The following is a 23,546-nucleotide window of genomic DNA, read 5'->3' on the forward strand; positions in this document are numbered from 1 at the left end:
TTTTAACATCCATAATCACAGCATTTATTAATATAACAACCACCTTCATGTCAGTTTTGGGAGTTACTAACTATTGCCTTGAAGCCTAGTGGGCTCCAAGTGCTCCCACAGAGAAGCCCGACAGAAGGAAAAACAATGTGGAAGGCCCAGTCTGTGAGCAGAGCTTTGCCATGAGGAACTCTCCATTCTCAGCAACAGCTCCATCCTGCACTTTGGGAGTCTCCTCTTCACAGTAAGTACCAAGAATAAACAGGAATTGGTGACTTGGCTGCCTGCTGGACGTTTGTGGGTCCCAATCAGAACGTACCCGTTCGTTTTTATCCGTGCAGAAGAGTCTGGTGTGGTGCCTTTTCTGCACAACTATAAATGTGATGCCAGGCTGATAATCCTTCTCCAGTTTAATGCAAGCCTCCCTGATAGCCAGCAGCTCGTGGTGGAGAACCTGAGCCACACACAGAGAGAAGTGTGATAAACATGAACCATTACTATCATACAAATAACTCTTATTTATCTACAGGTTTGTTTATCCACAGATAATTTATCATGTTCCTTCTTGCACTGTCACTCAGAGTAATGGGATGTCAAAGCTTTCACGATCAAACATTAATTTCTTCCCCTGATGAGGGCAAATTACATCAGCAGTTTCCTGAGCCAGGAGAGAGCTGCTTCCATATTTGTTCAGCTCCAAGCACGAGGCTCAGACTAACAAGCTGCATGTCAAAATCTTTTTAACTGCCAAATACAAATGAACATTTAATTAGGCTGCTGAATATACAACAGACTAATTATTTTTCAGACTAGTACAAGGGATGAAAACCAGAAGAGTTCAGCTGCTCTTTCCCAGCTCTGTGCAATCCCGTGCAGGACTACAGACATCAATAATAAGGAAAGTGGAACAAACCAAAAAGCAATGATTTGGAATGTGGGTTAATTATGCATGAAAAATTCAGTGAAAACCAGTGATAACTGAAAAAAGGATACATCAAAATCTCATACAAAGATTATTTTATCAATTCAAGTTTAGCAAGTGACCTTTCCTCTCTTCCCCCTGGATTTTGAGAAGCTGACTCAATTCTATATCTTTTATTTACATACATAAATACTGGAAAGAAAAGTGCATATAAGGGTCTTTAAAATATATTAAAAAATATTTCATAAAAAATGGTACTTGCAAGCAAACATAATAAATATGACAAAGTATCTGATGAGTTTTATCCGGAATAAAAGTGACTGAAAATCCAGTATTTATTATTCCTGGTTGAAAAAAACCACCTTATTTTTCCTTACTGCCTAAGTTCCATGGGATACAGTCTGACTAAAAGATCCTCAATAGGAAGCAGAACATATGTGGAACATAATTTGAGTGCTAAAACTACACTTTTCACTTATAATTCTGTAACAGGGAAATATTTTGAAGGGGGAAAGTATTTTAAAAAGCACATGAAAAATATGGAAACACTTCTCCTGCCTGCTTGGTTAGAATCCAACAAATTTGTTGAGGAAGATTTGTTGAGGTTGTACTTCTTTTTGTAACTCCAACCACAAAGGTGGACTTATATAAATCTCCATTAGTACCACAAAACTACACCATCAGAATTTCAAAAAGACAAATATCACCTGTTGGAACTGCCCCTCAGAAACACCATCTCTGTAGAAGATGATGCGAGTTGGTTTGAATCTCGTTGATTTGTAGAACTGGATAAGCAATTCCCTGACCATGGCAGCCAAATCCTGGATGATTTCCTGGCGGTGCTGCTGCACCCGGACGGTGGCACAGTAACGGTTGGGATGAGCATCCATGCTTCCTACAACCTGGGGAAAAATGCTTAGCATCAAACCAAAAAGCACTTTAATAAAGGTGTTTCATGAGATAACTGCACTGTCTTCAACAGTATCTTGCACGCTGAGTGGTTGGCCTGGCAAAGATGAAGTGGAAATCAAAATGTGCTTGGAAACAGCTTTGGGTTTAGTCCACCTGTGGCAGCACACCCTGCTGAAAAAGAAAACTTGTTTTAAATCTAAAAGACTCATTCCCTATTTCCACCTACAAGCACTTAAAAAATCAAATACAGTTTGGAGCACTGATACCATGAAACCATTAATTTAGTTCAGACTACAGCACAGGAATTTGAACTCTGGGAGACCAAGTCTGTTTTTTGGATCCATCAAACTGAAATGGTGAGGGACCACAGAAATATCCACACTGTTCACCAAAGGAAGGGATTTTTCTGTTTATGAAACATCAACATTCATATACTGTAAAAGTGGCATGGGACTTAAAAATAAACAGACAAAAAAAATTAAAGCCAGCACTGAGCATATCTCCACCTGGCTTTCTCTGGACACACAGGTGTAACTTTTTAAAACAGATGCATAACATCACCAAAGATCTTCATTATTAAACAACCCTGAGTAGCCACTACTGGTGTTTACATAACACAAACTAAAGACCATTCCCTGTAGTTCAGAAGTACATTTCCAACAGATTACTGCACATTTTGTGTTTTCTGGAAGCGTGAGTCCCCAGAAACCACAACTGAGCCAGCCTAGTTCCTTATCAGCAATGAAGAAATTCTGAACATTTCTAAGTGCTGAAGAAGCAGATTAAAACATGCACCAGCTCATTACAGGCTGCTGATAAATATCAGCTCCCAGAAAAGCTCCTCTGTGTATCAGCAGCTCTGGCATTTTACAAGCTAATATACACATTTAAGTAATTAGCATCAGAGCAAGCTCTCTGAAGTTTCATTAAATTCCTGCAGAAAAATAATTTACAGTGCTATAATTAGGCAATCAGATGCAATGGGCCACAAAAGGACTGAAAGCAATAAAATGCATTAGAGCTGAGCAGCAGGAGGGAGCTGGGGTGAAAGACCAGGACACAATTTACTCACTGCAGCAATGGAAGGTTTTTTCCCATCCCCAGCTGGTGGGTGAGTTACGTCTGCACCAAGGAATATGACAGGCTGTTGGAATACTGGGGGTCTGGCAAAGAGAAGGGAGATTTGTAAGAGCAGCAAGATTTATGCTTAATAAAGCACATTAAAACTCAAATAAACAGTACTCTGTACTCCTGCAGTGAATTCATCAACAACTGGCACTTGATCAGAGTTGGTCACTTGTCCTGTGGCAGTAATTAAAAATCCTGATTAAGGTTCTCATGCTAAATACTTAGGCAGATTTTGAAAGCATAGCTAATTGTAGCTCTTAATTACAAATTAGTTTAAAAATGTATCTAGTTTTTTTCTACCTTTCAGAATTGCAGTTTTTATTAACTGGATCGTGGAAAGGAGTAAAGGTTGGTCCCTTAGTAACAAAAGGCATCTAAGAAAATTGAAGGACTGTGGACATATTCAGAACCTATGAATAAAAATTTTTTTTCCAAATAAAAAACAGTCTTAGTAAGGAAGTCCAAAACTTGTAGGTATCAAAGTCATTATTTGCAAAGTACATTTTTTTTAAAACTGTGCTTGAAAGTTTTAAACAAATATTTAGGTTAAGATATTAAACCATGGCACCTAGAGAGGAACACCAAAGCACTACAGCACAAGTTTTAAGCTTCAACTCTATTCCTCAATAACACAATTTCATACAGGAAATCTTGAGAACGTTGGGGATTAGGCATTTTTTTCCTTGTTTCTTTTTTTTTTTCTCTCAGGGAATTTTCTTCCCATTTGTTGCCTAAGAGATGATGAATAGACTGTACTTAAGAGACAAAAAACATGGCTGGGTGTCTTGGAATTCTGTTAATTTTTTGCTGTTGTTTGGGGCTTTTTTGTTACTGCTGTTACTGTTGGTTGTTTGTCCATATATATATATATATATATAACATATATATATAGTGTGTATATATATATATATATATATTCGAGTAAAGAACTGTTATTGCTTTACCCATATCTTTGCCTGAAAGCCCCCGTAATTTCAAAGTTACAATAATTTGGAGTGAGGGGGTCATCTTTTCCATTCCAGGAAGGCTCCCACTTTCTTTGGCAGACACTTGTCTCTTAAACCAGCAGTTTTTGGTGCCCAATGTGGGGCTCGAGGGCACTGAGAGGAAAGGGTGAAAAAGGAGTAACAGTTCCTGGGTAACCTAATTTTTGTTTGCTGAATATAGAAACCTCGTTAGGCAGCACCATGTGGTCCAGCTTACCCTGCTTCAGGTGGCACATGGTTGTGGCTACATTTTTGCCATTTGCAGCTCCTTATCTAAACATGGGTCCTCTGACTAAGGCTACACTTTGCACTATGGGTCAGTAAGGTGAGGAATTCATGGATTTTAAACTTCCTCTGGAACGTGGGCACATAGCTGAATGAGTATCGCAGAGGAGATTGTCTTTGGGGTTTCATTAATAATGGTACCCATTGTGAGGAAGCAATACAGGGGGGGTTTTCCCCAATCCTTCACCCATTTGCTTGGACGCACTCCACCAGCTTTTGAAGCACTCAAATTTTCTCTAGATGCTCATGATACCATACAATGGCTGGTGCTGCTGATAGGCCTAATCTATTTAGCATTTAGAGATAAGGTGGGATTGTCTTGGGTAACCACCCTGACACCTACCCCAGAGACTAGGGATGCTGGCCAGGAGCAGGCCACAGGGGCCAGGGACACTGCCCCACAGCCTGATCCTGCCCCACAGTCCACCTTAGAAATGAACCACCCAGACTGGATGGGGGTATAGGAGGAGATAGGCTGGGTGCTGAGGGAATACTCTTCCTCAGCTGGTGGGAAGCCCTCTTCCTGCCTCAAAGAGGGAAAGTCCGATGGTGCAGCCATGGAACCAACAGAGATTACAACTGTCCAGGTTCCACCTAAAGCATCCTTGACCCAGGACTCAAGTACTGATCAGGTTTCGGGAGGCAGCCAGGACCCCTTCCTCTCTGGGAGGGACTTTTAATGAATGTAAGAGAGAGGATTGTTCAGAGAGACAGACTGTAGGAGCACCATCACAGAATGCCCTGGAAGACCACTGAGGAAGGGATCCAACAGCTGAGAGAAGTGGCAGCACTAGAGGCACTTTTTGGAAGGGACGGACAGCACGATAACGACCCTGACAAGGTCAGGTGCACAGGGGAAATATTGGGGCGCCTGGCACATCTAGGGCCATCCCAATACTCCACCTTCATGGCAACACTGAATGTTGAGGACACCCGAGAGACAGTGGGCTCCACAGCCAGCAAACTCAGGAATTTTGAGAGCACAGTCCAGGGCCCAATGCAGGCTCACATCTCCTCTGTGGTTAAGAGTCTCAAAGAGAAGAATGTGGACCAAAAGAAAAGGCACTACTCTTCTAGATGGTCTCTGTTTCTGAAAACTCAGAGCAAATAGAGTCTTAGAGATTTTTCATTCTAGTGACAGCCGTGTACTTCAGTGGTCAGATCGTAAAAACAATACTTTTATTATAAATTTCAACAGAAACAAGTATTCCTCTCCTGTCTTCATAACTTAACTTTTGCAGGACTATTTATTAGAAGCCAAAACAGAGTTTGTCTGAAGAGTCACTTAAGCCACAGTGCTATGGCTGCAGATAAAAGCTCCCAGTTATCTCAGCATGACGCACACCCTCTCTGCAATACAATAACCTCTTCCCCTTTGAAAGATGACTTACCTTCCCTGTGGCAATAGAATGTTATTTACACCTCCTAATTTGACATTTATTTTTAAGCAAAGGTTGGACAGAGTTTGTGGTGTTGTTCTTTGGACGTTTTTCATCTGCACACACTGAGTGGCCATCCCCAGCACCGTGTCACCAACGCGCTTCACCTCCGCTACAGAATGGAGAAAAACCGAAAAAAGTATTTGCAAACTGCAAATCAAACAATGGAGGAGACTTAAACTTGATGCCAATTCACTACACCTGGAGTTTTAGCAAAGTGGTGCTCAAGCTTAAAGGAACACAATGAATCCTACTCCCCAAATCCAGAACCTCCCCCCAGGTCTGCTCTGCTCCACCTAACTGGGTCCTAAATGCAGTAACTAAAGGCACTGTTCACTTATATTAACTAAGAATTTTAAAATTAATTCTTAGTTTAGAATGTAGCATTATATCATCAGCTTTGCCTAATGATATGGGTACTGTGGATATTAGGATGATGAGCACTTGTTGCATTATTAAACACTGGACTAGCAACAAAAACCTAACAGTAAAGTGCTGAGTAATATTCAGCCAAGCAGTTTTATCATCAGTTCATCACTGCAAGTTTATCACCTGCATAGAAAAGTGACCAGTTTAGCAGACAATGGTCCATAAAAACTCCCAAGAAACTCATTCAATACTGTACAATTCCAAAGGTTAAATCAAATCCTATTGTTAACAATAAAAATGAGACTTGAAGGCTTTCAGAGAGCCTCATACTCTCACATTCTGGGAAGAAATCTAGGCTCCAAGACTGGCTCAGAGAAGATGAACCCCCCTCTTTGGCAACAGGAGGGGGAAAAGAGCAGGGTGGGAAGAAGAGAAAAGACAAGACTGTGGGTATAGGAAGTGCAGGGTATGGAAGAGCATAGGGAGAAAATAAGGAGAGATGATTAGAGGGGGCAGAAATAACTGTAATCAAAGATAATGACAAGGAAAGAAGATGAGAGCGGTACCACATCCTCTCAGTGGTTAAGTAGAGGAAAAGAATTCCCTTTTAATGCCAAGCAGGAATAGCAAAAATGTCATTTTGCACCAAATTTCTATTGTACAAATTAGAGACGAGCCACCTCCTTTGCAAGGCTGAATTCAAGGGGGAAGAAAAAGGTACTATTTCCTTAAGATTCCTTGCTTAATCTCTTTTCATCTTGTAAGAGATAATAATAAAGTAAGAAAATTATTTTGTGCTATATTAAATTGGTGAGGGATGGGATAAAACAACTCTGCAGCTGCTTGGTAGATCTGATCCACCAGAGAAGAGACCATGTAGCTATGAGAGAAAAACAGTGGATGCTGCTCCAGCTGGGCAAGGTAAGTGAAAAAAAGAGGGAGGGAGGACAGGAAAACAAGTGGTCCTGCCTATAGGAAGAGCTGGTTAAAACAAAAATGCATGGTTTATACAAAACATATTAAAACCCATGTGTGTATGCTATGTAAAATGCACTAATTGTCACTTTTTCCAAAAAACAGTTTAGTTTGCTGAGTTTTCACTTTCCATGCATCTGTATCCTCGCAATCCGAGTTTAAAAACTGAAATAAAAGGAAAAATAGACAGAAATCTCCTTCACTCAACACTTTTTGCCAAAGGGAGATTGTGTGAGTAAGCAAAGATGTTCTAAAAGCTACAGAGTTCTTGAAGTCATTACTTCTTCAGTCACTTGGAATTTTCAGCACACAAGTTTTATTAAGTATATTTTAATTCACCACCTATCAATGTCAATCTCACCAAAGCCCTGGGTTGGCTTTCTCACAACCTCCATCTCAAATGCAACCAGCAGGAAGAATAGGGAAAAGCAAATTAAAAGCATAGAAAAAATAATGAAAATAATTAGGGCTTAATATAAAACACCATGCAGCACAAGAAAAATAACAAAATTAATTTACAGCCTATTCCCTAACCGGAATTTGTAGAGCTAAACCAGCATTAAACCTCTCTCCTCTGGATACTTCACAAAAACCACACGAACTGTGACTGAAATGCACCATTTCCACTCACTGACCATAGACTGGTGTTTTTCCTGGCAAAATGACCACGACAAGCTGCAGCCCAGTGTAAGTGTTCTTGAGGTGTCTGAACATGGGCTCCACACTGTCGGCTCCCTGGGCGTATTTACAGAAGCAGGGCTGCCCCTGGATTGGCATTCCAGCATCCCTGGAAATCTTCCGCAGCTGTTCTGTGAAGGACCTGAGGAATGCAAACAAATACATTACATTATCAGGTAGTAAAAACCCATCTTGATATTTGATCTTATTTTTAATGGAACAATCCTGTTAAACTTGCAGAGTTGTGCTGTCCAAAAACCTGGGAATTTAACCCCAAGTGCATCTTTAATTGACAGTGCCTGTGTAGTCACCGAAGGAAAGACAGGAAATATGCTGCATAAATAACACCATTAATAAAAAAACCTCATTTCCAAAGAAAATTCTACCTTATTTCTATGGGAAATATGGAATAAACTACTTTTTGCAAAAAGACTGCAACAATTACGATGTGGGATAGCCTGCTCTTCCATGTGTTACCACTAAAAAAAGGGCTGGAGTTCCTCCCTTTTTTCTTGATGAGGAAAGCAACCAAGTTACCAGCAATTGTTTCAGTGAATTGCTTCAGCATCCATAATAATGCACAATTTCATAGATACCAGAGAAAATGTGTATCCTGGAGCTAAAGGCAAACCTTCTCCTAGGCTGGTACAAAAAAAGTCACCCTTTGATGGAATTGGTCAGATATGAAGACAACCTAACTTCTTCAGAGGCTTCCATCTGTGAGCCTCTTTAGCTCACTGATAAAAGCCCATTTTTATTAAGTTGGGTGGCCCCTCCACAGGTGTTTAAAAGTTACTCATCTTCACCACAGGATGCCACTGACTGAGAGGGTGTGAAGATTTAGTTTCTTCCAAACCCATTGTTAACTTGCATGAATCATAACAGGCTGTGAGCTTCAGCCCTGCAGCCTGAGGCTCCTTGCAGAAAATGGATATTTCCTCCGGAAAAACAAGCACCCACTATAGCAGAGTCAGTGGCAGTACATCTCCCCATCCCTGGAAGTGTTCAATGCCAGGCTGAAAGAGGCTTGGAGCAACCTGGGATAGGGGAAGGTATCTTTGCCCGTGGCAGAGGGTTGGAAAAAGATGATCTTTAAGGTCCCTTCCAACCCAAACCCTTCTGTGATTTCAACATTCAAGTCTAAAATAGCTCAGGGTTTGAGCCTTTAAACTGGAACTACAATGCCTATGAGGAAAGTTTCTCTCCCTGTTCCCAACAGGTAAAGCAGGGCGATTTTGAAGACTTTTAGGGCATTTGAAGGTGTTTACTCTGGTAAATCAACAGCATTTGAGTTCCAACTTGCTCAACAAGACGTAACAAGAGGCCACAAGGTGGAACGGGATGCAGCCATTTTCCTGGCACGAAGCAATGTCCTTTCATGGTAAGCACAGACTCATTCTAAGCCATTCAAATAATTTTATTTTGGCTCATTATCTTGAAGACTTCTGCCTATTTCTCAAAAGTGAGTAACTTGGCTTACAAAGCATTTCCACCACAAGAAGCAGCATGGAAGGGAAAATTCTATGGCAGCCCAGTTCTTGACATGTGCCTGGAGAGAACAAGTCCTTCCCCTCCTCACACAACGGGCAGTAAAAAGTAAGATTCTCACTGTTTGCTCATCACTTGTTAGGGAAAAATTCCCAAGCTGTTTGGCAAATCATCTGAAGGAACACTGCTGTGGCAATGCCACTGGCATGAGCAATCCCTGCCTTGCATTCACCTCCCAGAGAGCAGGTGAGTCACTGCCAGGGCAGCTCCACAGGCTGCACTTGTCCATGCATGAAGGGAAAGCAGCTGCATGTGAGAGAAGGAATCAGACACTGATCTGGGCCTGCACACCTTCCCTGAGCCAATGGCAGATGTCACTTTTAACAATAGGCTTTGAACAATCACATCTCATCCAAAGGCAAAGAAACCAAATCTGAAAGTTTCATTCAAACTCTTCAAGTCAACAGAACAACCAGTCCTACTGATGTGGCAAATACAGCCATTCAACTTGCACATTCCAGGAACTCTGAAGGGGAAGAAGTTATAGAGAAAAATTTTCCTTCTAAAGAAATTCTGCATGAATAAATCCACTCCATATATCCAGGAAAGGAACCTAACAGAATACACGTTAGCTCTGACTCTTGAGAAACACTTAGTGATAAACACCCATCATTACATCATTTCAGTTATCTTAAACTCTATCCTATGGCCTCACTGCTCAGAAACCTGCCATAGAGCACAAACAGCTTTTGTTAAGTCTGATTTGGAGGATTTCCTGATGCTGGCATTGAAATCATACTGGCATCATGCAAAACACAAAGAGACAGAACTTTGAAAGCACTGTTAAAGATGTATTGCCATATGTTAAACAACTTGGCCAAAAATATTTTCTTCATAAATAAGTGAAATCATGACATTTATATCCATAATAAATGATAAAATCACCATCTTACACAACACACTTACTTAAGATGAACTTCAGTGCACTGGCGCTGGGGAGCAAAGCAGGCAATTGCCCAAACCTTTATTTCAATTCCAGTGTGAAACTGTTTATTCCTCATGTCCCAGACACCTTGAACTGGTGTAGCAATTGCTTTATTCTGGAAGTGGAAGGTAAAAATTAAACATTAATGCAAAACTTGATTGATGCTAAACAAAAATCAGCTTTGCTTCTATTTCCCCCCAATCAGCAGGTGATTTATACTTTCAGGTCATTCTCTCCCCTGAACAAACATCCATCCTATCTTGTAACAATCATTTTATCACTGTAGAAAGACAGCTTCTTAGCCAGGTGAAAAATAAAGCTCACATTGTTCATTTTTATTGCTGATCATTGCCTTTGGTTGTATTTATATATGGAAAGTAAGATTCATGCTTGGTATGGAACATTAACAAGAACCTAAATTTCTACCGTGACTTTACAACTGCTCAGTGAACTTTCCAAAGGGGAAAAGTTCGTTTAAGTACTGTGAATATTTTACACATCACTAAGTAGAGGCAAATATTGGTTCAATGTCATTCACACAACTCCAGAAAAAATGTGAACAAGCTGAGAAAGGTGATCAGTTATTCAACTTGGCCCTGCCCAACACTTTTATTTCTCCCACCAAGCAGATATTACTGGGATGGATTATCTGGAGAACAAGAGATGTTATAAAGCAGCTGAAGTAATTTTGGTGATATTAATTACATTAATAAATATTGATAGACGTTTTAGACAAGTTACCATGATGTCTTTCTTCTCACCTAGCAGCAACAGCTAAAACTTCTGGGAATTTTTCAGGACACACACATGAATTTGATAATGGATCTTGCAAAGAGCTGTGTCTGCTGAAGGCAGTACCTCCCCACTTGGACTTTCCAACATTCATCTGCCATTAAGTTCCCCCAACCTGCTGGTGCCAGAATAGTTCATGAAAGCACTCCCCTAACCAGGGTCAGGCCTGGGGTACCTCAACCTGCCAGTGAAGGGAGGTTTGAGCTAATTTGCCTGAGTTGTACAAAGAATTTTAGGCAGAAGACTCAAGATCCTCTCCCATGATGGGTTACAGAGGCACCAGAGTCTGTTGTGCACAGGGACAGAATTATATTCAGCTGGCAGTGCATGAGGTTCACCAAAAGCCTCCACAAATGAAGTTATCCCAGTTATCAAAGCTTTCATCTTGCATAAAAGTCCCAGTATATAACTGATGGAAAATCCTGTTTCTCAAGCTTATTTTAAAAGACATCACAGGAGAAAGACTGTCAGAAAGGCGATCTGAAAAGCCATTGTAAAATAAAAACCTGTGGGTAAATACTCCAACAGGAAGGGATGACTCTGGAGAAAGATATGCAGATAGAGATGATACCTTAAGACAGCTGCCCTAAACACAGTTGCTCCACCCAGAATATTCAAAACCAAACAGAAATTCAGGAATATTTCAGTATATTTTCAAATATATATAGTGATAATTGAAATTGTTCTTCTCCATACACATTGATTTGAACCACTATTTGCAGGCTGCTTCTTGCAACACACAGTGTAAGAGTGTTTGAGGCAAAAAAAGGCATTTTTAACCCAGTTTTACTTTCAGAAATAAAACAGCAATTGAGGGAGATGCAAAATGGCCAATACATTTAAGGACTTTGAGAACCTAAATGTAAATTCCGAACATTACACCTATGACAGCTCTCTCATGGCACACAACACAATTAATTTAAAATAAACACATTACAGAGGCCACTACCAGTTCCAGCTGATGCTGGAAGCCATCACAGACTGTACAGAACCCACTGGACATACCCTGCCTCCATAGAGGATTGAGGGAGGCTGTAGGACTCTGCCAGTCACGTCTGTCATTTCATCCTTGACCATTATCCCAAATTCTCGGACGTAAGGATCGGTGTTGAAACTCGCACTCCGCATCTGAAATTGTAAAAATATACAGAGCCAAGCTCATAACCTGTGTGCAGTGCACAAACACATCGGGCCCTGCTAAGGGCGAGCAAAATTAAGCCCATTCCTACATCTGACTCCCATCTGACACAGCACTCACCAATTTGCTGATCTCTTCCTGCCGGTCCGGCGCTGATCTGGCAGTGGCTCGAATCATAGTGGAAGTTTGATTGTCAGTGAGTTTCTTTATGCATCTTTGTCCTGCCACTATGTTGCACACCTGAAATATCCCCACAGAAAGGAAATTATAAACACAGTCCAACTGGTTTTTTTGGCTTTTCTTTCACTGATGCACTACAGAATTTCTCAACATTTGGCTGCTCAAAAAAAACAGTTGGCCAACATTTGAACCCTTTTTCCCTCTGACCCCCTTCCCCCAGCCCCCAGAATTCTCTATAAGTTTACTTGCCTCCAGAGGAAGGTATGTGTGCTTCTGCTCCTGTCCAACTTGTAAACATGGAAGGTGAGGGTAGCGTAAAACTAATTTATGCCTGTCCTTAAAATACTGAGCTACAGTGCATTCAACTGTTTGTCCATTCTCCTGCTGAAGTGGGAATCTGTTGGAAAGCAAATATGAAAACAGCTATTACTCCATGCAAAATACTTTCCCACAGTTCCTTAGTACACTTCTGGGCACAAGTTAAGCCTATTGGAAGAGGATGAAACAAAGCCCAAGCAATTAAACACCAGATTCAGATACTGAGCCGTTATCTTCTTGTATAAAGCTGATATCAGTTTTGTTTGTTATATTACTTCCTTAAAAATGGGAGTCAATGCCTCCATATTCAAGCTACCTGCAAATCTCGGGCTGGTGATTAAAAAGAAACACTTTTTCCAGAGGAAAAATAGATTGCCAATAAGCAACATTAGGAAGCCAATCCCAGCTGGCACCACTTTTCTACTCCTGTTGTGGGAAACTTTAGGCTACATATAGGACACCCTGTTCTTCCAATTTTGAAGAAATCCATAAATGACAGAAAAAAATCCCCAGCCAACCAAAAAAAACCTCCCAGATCTAAACCAAAGCAATTGGTTCAAATGCCCTGATACTCATTACAGTATAAAAATAGAACAAAAAGAACAGCAAAATTGGGAAAATCCTTTGAGGTATATTTAAGGGTATTAACCAAAGAAAGCATCACTTTTCAAGGCAACTTTTCCCACCTCAGTAAGGCAGGCAAGGTATTTTTCCAGCCTGAGATCAAGCATATGCTTAAAAGGTAGGAAAATACTTTACGTTTGGTGACTTGCTGGTCGTCTGGTGACATTGCACACTCTGTACTTCCTTTTCATCTGTCCACAGTGTGTTATCTCCACCTTCAGACCTAAAAATTAGAAAGCAGAAATCACCATTTTTCCAAAATCAAGGTGTCAGCCCTAAACTGCTACAAAAGACCTGTAAAACAGTGTAATAAAGCCATTCTATTTAGCCCCTAACAGCAGCCCGGACAGAACTCAAAAAGCAATTTACAGTCTTAAAATTCAAACTCCTGAGCTTCAGCCAAAGTTCAACCCAGAATTTCAGAGCCAAGAAGAAATCCCAAAGTCCCCAGAGCTCACTGATGACGCTGAGCACATTCTGCAAATTCCAGTTCTGTACCTCTAAGGAAGCCCAGGACGGGGAAAGATCCTTGAAACAAAACCCCTTGTTTATACTTTCTGTCTAAACATACGGTGTCTGTAAGACCTCCAACTCCTGCAACTGAGCCTGAGCTAATGAACTGGGGGTGTGGGTGGAGCAGAATCCCCAAACAGCCTCTCTAGGAGCTCATGGGAACGAGGCCACAGTGAAGCAATTTGGTGCCTGATTATTTTTTCAAAACATTTACAACCAATGCAAACTCAAGATTTATTTATACTTTCCTTGCTAACTTCTGGTTGGGCAAAGATAATTTTGTTGACATTTTTTGGAAACACAAAAGGAAGGTGCAGGATGGATTTATGGAGTTTTTAAAGTTGCTTGCTTTCTACCAGGAATATCGGGAAGGAAGGATCTTCATTTTGCAGAAGAAACCTTCAGTGAACAAAACCAGTAAGATTTCTTCCTCCTCTTTGATTCAGACACTACACACTAGAATAACTCTAATTTACTTCCAGAAGAGTATATGCAGGACAGATGCCTAAGTAGACAAAAACACATTGCTAAATTATAAGTAAAATCTGAAATATGAAAACCCTGACATCAATAACTAGAAAAAATTAAGATTGGGTAATTAAAAAAGCATGAAATCCCAGTATTTGTAAACATTTAGAACCACCAGATTAGGAACTGAAATATCTTTGCCATGAAACTGCAATTGGCACTACTTATAGGTTTCAAAAGCGAAAAATATGAAATTTTTGTCTCCCAATAAGGCAACTGCTGTGGAAAATATTTAAAATGCAGTAAATTTAAAATGCAGTAACACATCAGACAGAATAAAGCAGCTTTATATAATTTATTACCTTTTATTTCTTTGGTAAACTTTACCCTTTGGGAATCTGTCAGAGGTTTTTGTTGTTCTTCAATACTTTTGAAGTCCAGAACTTCACAGACAAACTCAATAACTGGCTGTGCTTTGTAAAATGCAGTTGCAGACACTGCAGACAAAAACATTAATGATGTGTTACAACAATACAGAGGAAATTCTCAAGAAATCCAACAAAACAAATGGAGCTAAATTTTTGCCTTTCCATTAAGGAGCAAGAAGAAACAAGAAAACATTTTGTACTACCTACCATCAATATTTAACATCATTTTCCATAATGAAGGTCTGACTGACTGATGGAAGCCAAACCAAACTTCTCTGCCACCACCCAAAGGATTCGAGCACCCTTCTGATGCTGTAAAGAAAGATCTCCCCACAGGAGTATACCTGCAAGAAAGCAAATAAACCCACATCAGGAAACTAAAGCAAAAATTGCAATAAAGCCGTAACTAATGGAAATTCCTTTTCGAAAAGCACAGAAATGTCAGTGTTTAAAATTACCAATAATCTGAGATTCTTGGCAGGACTCAGGTTACACCTCTCAAAATCCAGCTTGTTACTGTAAGAAATAGGCTACTACTCAAGTTTAAATTTATTTTCAGTACACCCCTTAACATATCTACTAATTCCAACAGAAAGCATTAATAACTTCAGCTGGGCTTCCGTAAGAAAAGAATTAAAAGTCTCTGCTATTAAAATACCAATGTAATCATTTCTCCCCATACTCTGAATTATAGACATCATGTGAGGGTAAATAAGTGATATAACAAGTATTTCTGATCCATCTTTCATCTTGATAATTAAGTACTTCACATTTAATAGCAAACAAATCATATCAAGAGCCAATGTGTTCCTCTGAACAAAGGTATCTGACAGTCTGGGCTGTTTTCTGTGCTGCAAAACCTGATTAAAGTAATTTTACTTTTTTTATCCTTAATTTGAGGGTAAAGTCAACATACTATAAGGCTATTTAAAGTCATTTACATATACTTAACTCATATTACCTGTTTAGAGCTTCGATATGGGAAAGTTCAGCCCTACTAAACTTTGTTCTTTAGCTTCTAATTGAATATCATTTGCACAGTGGTCTTAAGTGATTTGTTCCATGGCAGCAGAATTAAGCCCAGTTATCTCCTGGGCATGACTGAAAATGCTGTGGGTCCCACTTGGAAAACAAACCAAATAATTTTCAAGCTTTTCTTTCCTATCAAAATAGCCACAGGGGGTGACATTAATGTCCCCCTAGCATGGTAACGTTTATACAAAATTGGCAGTAAATATCTGTCCAAGGACACACAGGAACAGGGTAAGAAGTTGTCTTAAAACCACCCTTCCACGTCTACCAGCCTCCAAGCACTTCCCACTTGGGGAGAGCCTCCTTCTCCAAGGCTACAGAGGAAAGAGGGAGATAGCAGAGCCCCCCTGACCTGAGAGCACACAAACATGGGCCCAGTCTGAAAACCTCTGGGGAAAGGGACTTGGGTCCAGGCTGGAAGTTCCGAATTCCACCAGATGAGCAGGAAAGCACTGACTGTCTCTTGCCTGAGCCTGCCATTGCCACACGGCCACAACTGTGGCTGGTCTATGGGAGCACCTCCTACCCAAAGAGCCACCAAAGCACTCACATCACACCTAAACCACATCAAGGTCTTCCCCTCACCTCATGGAAGGCAAGTGCCTCATCACTACATCCAGCGCCTGGATGGTCTCAAATGGGACACTCGGCAGCCGGCCAGAGAGAGCATCATGTAAAGCCTGCAAACTCACACAGGACATCCACTTTATAGCCACCTTAAATATTCTGTCCTTTCCTTCTCCTGGCAGTGTGACCTCCAGCTCCACCTGCAACAATACCAAACAACAAACCAAGATGATTCTTTCCATTGAAAGGGGGGAAAATGGAAGGGGCTCAGAAGGGACGATGGATTCTTCTGAACAGCGCCACGAAGCAGGGGAGGAGACAAAAAGCAATGATGAAGCAACAGCACACATTAGGTAAAGTCTCTTTTTACAGCTACATCTTCCCAAAGGGGTATTTCAGAAGCCTGGAGTGCCTCCCAGCTGGCATCTCTCTCCCTCTGTGAGGCAACACTGGAATTTGGAGGCGCTTGGATCAATGGGGAGGTCTCGGTGAAGATCCAATAACCTGATTTCAGATCCCTAACACGTCCCAGTGCATCACCACTCGTGTCAGCTCCTGCATGCCTAAAATAAAACATGGGCTGTCACCACCTGCCAAGATTCATGAATTTCTGGTATTTGCTCTCGAGAGCACCAGAGTGCTCTACATACTACTGCTGAACACACAGTTCAAACAAGAGAAGACAGGCAATAGAAAAACAAAACCAAAAAACAATCACCAACCCCCCAAATAAAACAAAAATACCACAAAACCTACCAAGCCAAAATTCTTACTTTTAAATACCCAAGAAAGAATAAACTACAACACAAGTACCAGTGATGGTACAGGCAAGAAACAGGGGCACTTCTTTCCCATGGTACACCCTACTTTGAATTTTTTGTCTAAAAAACAGTGGCAAACTACATTGTGGTAAATTACTTCAGCCAATTACTTGGAATTATTTGTAATGCTGATTTCTCCTCTTTCTTAAAACAAAGAAAGTCTGAGCACCAAAGTTCTTAAGCCGACTAAAATCAAGGCTTGTCTGAAATGATCAGAACGTCTGGGAGTGACTACAGGAAATACCAAGATCAGAGTATCCTTTGTGCTGGATACAAACAAAAACCTTGTATTTTCCCCTGCTAGGGAGTTTGCAATTTAAATATAAAAGGCATCCACTTAACAGGCAAACTGTAATTAGCAAAAATAATAGGTGGCTAACAGCAAACTAATATCTGCAAACATCTGGCCTCTTCAGCAATTTGCTTCTTCGGTCCAAAAATAGGAAAGAAATATAAAACACAAATAAGAAGCCTTCCCGTGTGCCCCCGAAAATGAGTTGACCATCTACTGTAGGCACACAAAATTAAGATTACAGCTGCATCTCTCCTCTAGCACAAACACCATTCCCCAGGGAGACTCGAGCGGAGGAAGGAGCTGCACAGCTGTGGGAGAGCACTGGGAGCTGAGTCTAATCGTGGGGTCACTGCTGAGAGTCTGGCCCAGAAGGTCAACCCTACTGAAAGCTGTGCAAAGAAAGGGACAGGTCTTCAGCTCACACATGCTGGAAGCTTTCCATGAAGTCTTTTTTTCCACCACACCATCAAAAAGTCTTCAACTTGCATCTCATTTACAACAGATGGAAGATGTCTGTTGCACCTGACCTGCATTTTCCTTTAAACTTCTCCTCCAGATCAAGTTTCAGAATTCCTGCTTGAGCAAGAAGGTGTCCCTGCCCATGGCAGGGGTTTGGAACAGGACAGCTTTTAAGGTGCCTTCCCATCCCAACCATTCTATACTTATTCCCAGTACTGTTAATACACAACTCATCTGACTATTAACCACTATGGTGCCCTTAACCTAAAGAAAGGATTTAATTTTACTTTTTTTCCTCTTCTGTTTTCAATTTGCAAAACTCCTTCACTATGATGGAACGGGAGATGAAAAGGAACCTGTGTTGCAGGTGGTCCCTGGTGGAAATAAAAGGCCCAGGATCTCTTCCAGGAGCCCAACTGCAAACACCAGTTAACTTTAGCAGAGATGTGACTGCTGAATTTGGCCCAGACCAGTTTTGCTGCTGGGTCTAACTCCAAATGAGTTGAATTAAGAGTTACTGCTCAAATAAGTAAGGTTTAAATACAACTTTCCTGTTTTGTTTTGGTTTTTTTTTTAAATAATTAAATATCTCACCCTATTTTAAAAAAAAAATCTCAAAAATATAAAAAAAAGTCCTTAATCCACGTCCCACATCCAAAAGTTCACATATACTTTTAAGCACTGCTAATCAGAATTTTTCGTCTCTCAGTAATATTTTATTTATCCCACTCTGTGCTTTTGAGGACACAGTAACACATTCATGTTTGACAAAGTAAGCAAAACACGAAAAAATTAAGACAAAGTAGTTTTAGATGGGAATTTTACTATCTCCTTTACTATTAGGGATAAACCCTAAAGCAAAATTTAAGACTTGTTTTATTATCTATCCCCAAATAAAAAAAAAGTTACTAACCTGCTACCTTGTAGACCCACTGCTAAACTGCAACAGAGTTGACAATTTTGCAGCTAAGGGAGCTAAATGAAAGGGATTTTACTGTCAGGACGTGAAAAATCATTAAGCCTGTAGAAAAACGTCAAAGCCATTCTTAAAAAGAATAGGTCTTGAAGCTGATGGGGTCTGAATGAGTCACACAAATCAATGTATCACTGCTTAAAAATTATAAAGATCAAACCTGACCATGTGTTTCTGAGGAATTCTTAGTATTCCTTCTTCTCCATAAAATAAATGAAACATCACATGATTACTTTATCATGCTTTGAGCATACAATGTACCTTTTCTCTATTAATCCAAGAGCTTTTCCCTCCCAGGGATTCAGAGGAAAACAGATTAACAACAAACTATGGATGTAGGAATGAGCTCTGCTTCTGTCATGTGCAGTGTCTTTAGCAGTACTTCAGAAAGACAAAGTCAGAGGACCAAGTCTGTGGCCACAGACAGGATTAACATTTTCCTTCTGGAAAAGAGAATAGCCGTAGGATTTCTGCATCAAACTGCTGCTCTGTTCATTCGTAATTACTGTTTTTCTAATAAAAGACTAATTAAGATGTAGGTTAAGATACATCAGTTGCTCTTGAATCTTGCTAGGTGAGAAAACTTCCAAGTTCAGGTAAAATTAAATTCCAGTTTTTGACTGTAAAAGGATGTTTTAGGGAAATACAAAAGTAGAGCAAGAATTGAATACAAAGCTGCTGTTAGAGGTGACTTGGGTTTGCTGTGTAGAGCCTACAAGGAAAGAGGAGACTGTTAATATCTTCCTACCCTGGCAATGTCCTAAACACTTCCTTCTTCTCAATGTGTACAAGTAAAAAGTAAGAAAAGATCATGTTAATATTTACACATTCCATATTTGTTCTGAAAGGTAAAAAAAAATGAAAACGTTAAAGAGTGAAAATAAGGTACGATAAGGAAAGAATGAAAACAGATGTGATAACCATAAAAGCAAAGCAGAGAAGTGTTTCTATACAAGAAAAAGTTATAAAAAAAGCAGAGCTGTCAGCAAGGACAAAAATACGAGCGCAGAACAACCACTATCAACAAGAGATGAGGACAGAGTGCATTAATTAACTTAAAAGAGCAATAGGAGGGGAAAAAACCTTGGCAATTTTGTGTCAGCCCTCTCTGTTTAGCATCAGTTCTTCCATTACCAATGTATACTGCAAGTAAATTAAGATCTTCCTCTTAGATTAATCACTGTATGTTCATGAATCTTTTCAATACGATCCTAAATGTAATCAGATGTGCAGTAAACTTGCTACATTTGTTATGTACAGAACAGTCAAAAAAAAAACCCACCAAAGAAACCTAATCTAATTATGCAGGAGGAAAGTCCTAATACCTACAAGCTTTATAGTGGTTTAAATCATGCTTAAACCAATTTAGCACCATGTAAAAATTCCCTTCATTAAGCTAAATTTCCCCACGTCTGATTTAAAACAGCTCAAGATTTATCTCTATTAGCTCCTTCCTCCAGGGTAACACTAATACATGTAGAGCAGAACAATTGAGAAAGCCCTATACCCATGGGAAACAGGGAAAAATTAGGAGTTTACTGAAAGTGAGCCTAAATGTGAGCCACAGATGAAACCACCTGAACTACCCTCATGATAAACTCCACTACAAACACTCTCCTCAGTGACCACTCCAAATAAGCATTGCTCTGGCATGATTGGGAATGATGAGATGTTCCTTCTGTCTGTGCCTGATGACCAAATCGGACTCCATTCCTGATGCTTTGGATTTTACAACCCACACACACTAAATTATATGTGGTAAAACTGAGGCGTAGGGACAGTGTGCCAGCAGGAAATGCTCTTGATGCCCCAATTCCTTTGTGTCTGTGCAAATGAATGTTGTAACCTACACCTGGGAAAAGGCTGCTTTGAAGATTTTGTTAACTCTGTCCCACCCAAAATAGTTATCAGAGCAAGTAGGATCAACTTGCATCTCATAAAGTCTCATTAGATCTGAGAATTAACTTGATCCCTGTTCATCCTCTATAGATAAACCATTTTTTACTTAACTTTACTTATTAAATGCAGAACTTGTCATAATGTCTATTGTTACTCATCCATAGCTTGTAAAGTACAAGGCAACTCTGCATGCATCCAGAGTTGTTTAAACCCCTAAGGGACTCTCATCAAGTATCCTTCCACCTTTGGCAAATACTTTGCAATCTTGTGTGCCAAACCTGTAGAAACTAGAATATTGTACGTGAAAGCAAGGGGAAGAAAATCTCTAAGACTTTTAATTATTCCTTTATAGCTTTCCCAGACATTACCTTATCAGTTAACGAAAAATAATTAACACTGGAGTAGAGACTGACCTTTACTGCATGGCATTCACTTAGACTGGGGGAAAATAAAAATTACACATAGGAGATTAAGAGCTTGATTCAGATAGACCTATTAACTCTGTCAAGCATAGCACAGGCATCCAATATGAGGCAGCAAAGACCAGTCTGAACTATTTCACAGCTGCTGAATTTCAGAGGGCTTGAGTGGTTCCCAGTTTCCACATTTCTCTGTATTTCCCTTTTCCCCTTACATTCTATTTTTGTCTACTTAAGTTGCAATCAACTCTTATGAGGTAGAACAGTCCTCCTCTGTAACTGTGTGTAACCCACAGCAGAAGGGAACTACTGTAGTACCAACAAGAATGACTGTGCCCTCCCTCAGGGACTCACCTAAACGAAAAAAAGGCACAGAAAATTCAGTCTGGTATTAGATCACAGGTGCATAGACTAAATTATTTTCTAAGGCTTGTGTGTTAGCATATTCTAACAGAGTCCATTCCACTTCAGCAGTCGATGGGCACAGGAGCAGCCACAACCAGTGCCCGAAGAGGTCACCACCCCACCGGGAGCTGGCAAACAAAACCCAAGTCCTCCCCAGCTGCCCCGGGGCAAAGATTGCAGGTCTTAACCTGTGCGGTGTAAACTGGCTCTCAGTCATAAAGGATTAGGGAGGAGAGGTTCCAACACAAGCAGCAGAGAGATGAAGGAGCTTCTTTCAGCTACTGATAGTGAGAATAAGCTTAGAGTGGGCCTTGATGAGATTAGTGAGGTGACACAACAGCTTCTTGCTGCCCAAAGCAGCATTTTCCCTCTCTCTCCCAAATTTAACAGTGCTCTCACTTTCTCCCTAGTGCCACTCTGGAGCTTGTGTGCTGTCTGGGACTGATCCAGCTCCCCAAAGCAGTAGAAACCACACCAGTGGGGAGAAAGAGAGGGAGGAATGAAGTGATATAGAAAAGGGAGTGACCACTGGGATAGCAACAAGCTCACACTTGTGTCCTGGTAAAGCACACCCTGAGCAGAGTGGCAACAATACAGACATCTATTCCAGAAATAGAAAATCAGAAACAGACAATCGGTTTCTATTAGTTATTGCAAATATTCTGCAAATAACCACACCTCTAGAAATTTTTCTATTTAAAACTTACTTTATCTCTCCCAATGGGAAGTGGCATAGCTGTATAAAGGTTTTTTCTTCCATCAAACACTGGCTTGCGATCCCCAAAAATCTGGGTTTTAAAGTGCTGAACCATATGCTCCACAATTTCTCTGAAAATGCAAAAAGATTAAGTTAATCCAACTTTTTACTTTGAATGTTAAGTAGCAGACCAATACTAACACTAATATTTACCAATAGAGGCATTAGGTAACTGAAAGGGATGTCCACTTCTGTCTATTAAAGGCAAGATTTGTCTGACTGATCTGAATTGAAAGTAACATTTTCTCAGACTGTTTTCTTAAAGCTGCTGTTTTTAGTTTTTTTCAGATTTAAACTTTCCTTCCTCTTTTCTGTGACCTACTGGAAGTGGTGAAGTGAAAGCTCGTGCTCTCTCAAGCTCAAAACAGGTGTATGGGGGGCTTCAGCTCCCCCGTCCCACAGCCCTTTCTGCAAGGACCTTGGACCAAAGGCTCAGTAGCCTGAGCAGCTTTCAAAAATATCATTATCCCAGCTTACAGCCCCAGTGCCAGGACAACAGTTTATGCCAACAATGACAGTGAAACGTTTTGCAGCTCACTGAGGAAAATAACTTTTAAATGCTTTTTTTTTCATACACACAACAAAACTGAGATCCATCCAACAAAACTGGGTATGTGCATTCAGTGGGACCTGTGGATATTAAAAGTACACATTCATTTAAGAGTAGCTGGAATTAAGTTGCATGTTTGTATGAATGGGGAAACCACTCACACAGCTCTTGTCAAACCACAGTGTTTACACACTGGTCATCCAAAGCAGTTCAGCAGCCAGTGAGAGGTCAGTTGGAATAATAACACCCTTTGATGCCAAAGGTCTTTTGTTCCCAATATCCCAGAGAGATATCCTTCAGGCTACCTGTAACACCCAAAATCCATCAGCAGTCGCAATCTTAACATACAGCCAGGGGCAAAAGGGCATTAAGAGGTTAAAGTGACACAGGAAGGAAACCACTGTTCCTCCAGCACTGCTGACAACCACCAGCTCAGAGATGCTGCAGAGATGCTTTCATGCACCCTGACTTGGCAAGGTGATTAACCCAGCACTCAGGTAGGTACTACAGTGCTGCAAAATCTGAGATGAAACTGAACTCATTCAAGAAGAGAATTAAGACTGTTTTAATTGGCAATTTCTTTGCTGTGTCCCAGGGTTTATCTTAAAGTGAGATGTACCCACTGAAAGAAACTCTGACCTCCTGCAAAGCATGAATCAAACATGACCCAGTAATATCTGCCTCAGGTTTGAGTATCTTACTGAACAAGTACATAACTGGGAGGGTGGGAGGAAGTAGGTACTTTTCAACCTT

General features: G+C 40.5%; 1 protein-coding gene across 2 annotated transcripts in view; it reads right to left on the reverse strand.

The window, feature by feature from the left end:
- Nucleotides 1-23,546, reverse strand: part of AGO2 (argonaute RISC catalytic component 2) — a 57,129-nt gene that overhangs the window by 13,137 nt on the left and 20,446 nt on the right. Inside the window, exons 3-16 of one of the 2 annotated variants that reach the window (XM_048286339.1) lie at nt 22,194-22,314; nt 16,234-16,415; nt 14,824-14,960; nt 14,551-14,685; nt 13,343-13,430; nt 12,515-12,662; nt 12,206-12,325; nt 11,953-12,075; nt 10,137-10,270; nt 7,640-7,824; nt 5,613-5,772; nt 2,895-2,985; nt 1,618-1,812; nt 308-442 (exon numbers count right to left, since the gene is read on the reverse strand). In XM_048286339.1, the coding sequence (XP_048142296.1) occupies nt 308-442; nt 1,618-1,812; nt 2,895-2,985; nt 5,613-5,772; nt 7,640-7,824; nt 10,137-10,270; nt 11,953-12,075; nt 12,206-12,325; nt 12,515-12,662; nt 13,343-13,430; nt 14,551-14,685; nt 14,824-14,960; nt 16,234-16,415; nt 22,194-22,314 (1,954 nt within the window). Of the gene's footprint in view, nt 1-307; nt 443-1,617; nt 1,813-2,894; nt 2,986-5,612; nt 5,773-7,639; nt 7,825-10,136; nt 10,271-11,952; nt 12,076-12,205; nt 12,326-12,514; nt 12,663-13,342; nt 13,431-14,550; nt 14,686-14,823; nt 14,961-16,233; nt 16,419-22,193; nt 22,315-23,546 lie in introns of both variants that reach the window. The other variant, XM_048286338.1, reaches the window with a different exon arrangement.

The sequence above is a fragment of the Corvus hawaiiensis genome, chromosome 26 (assembly GCF_020740725.1).
Source record: "Corvus hawaiiensis isolate bCorHaw1 chromosome 26, bCorHaw1.pri.cur, whole genome shotgun sequence".
NCBI classification, from domain to species: domain Eukaryota; kingdom Metazoa; phylum Chordata; class Aves; order Passeriformes; family Corvidae; genus Corvus; species Corvus hawaiiensis.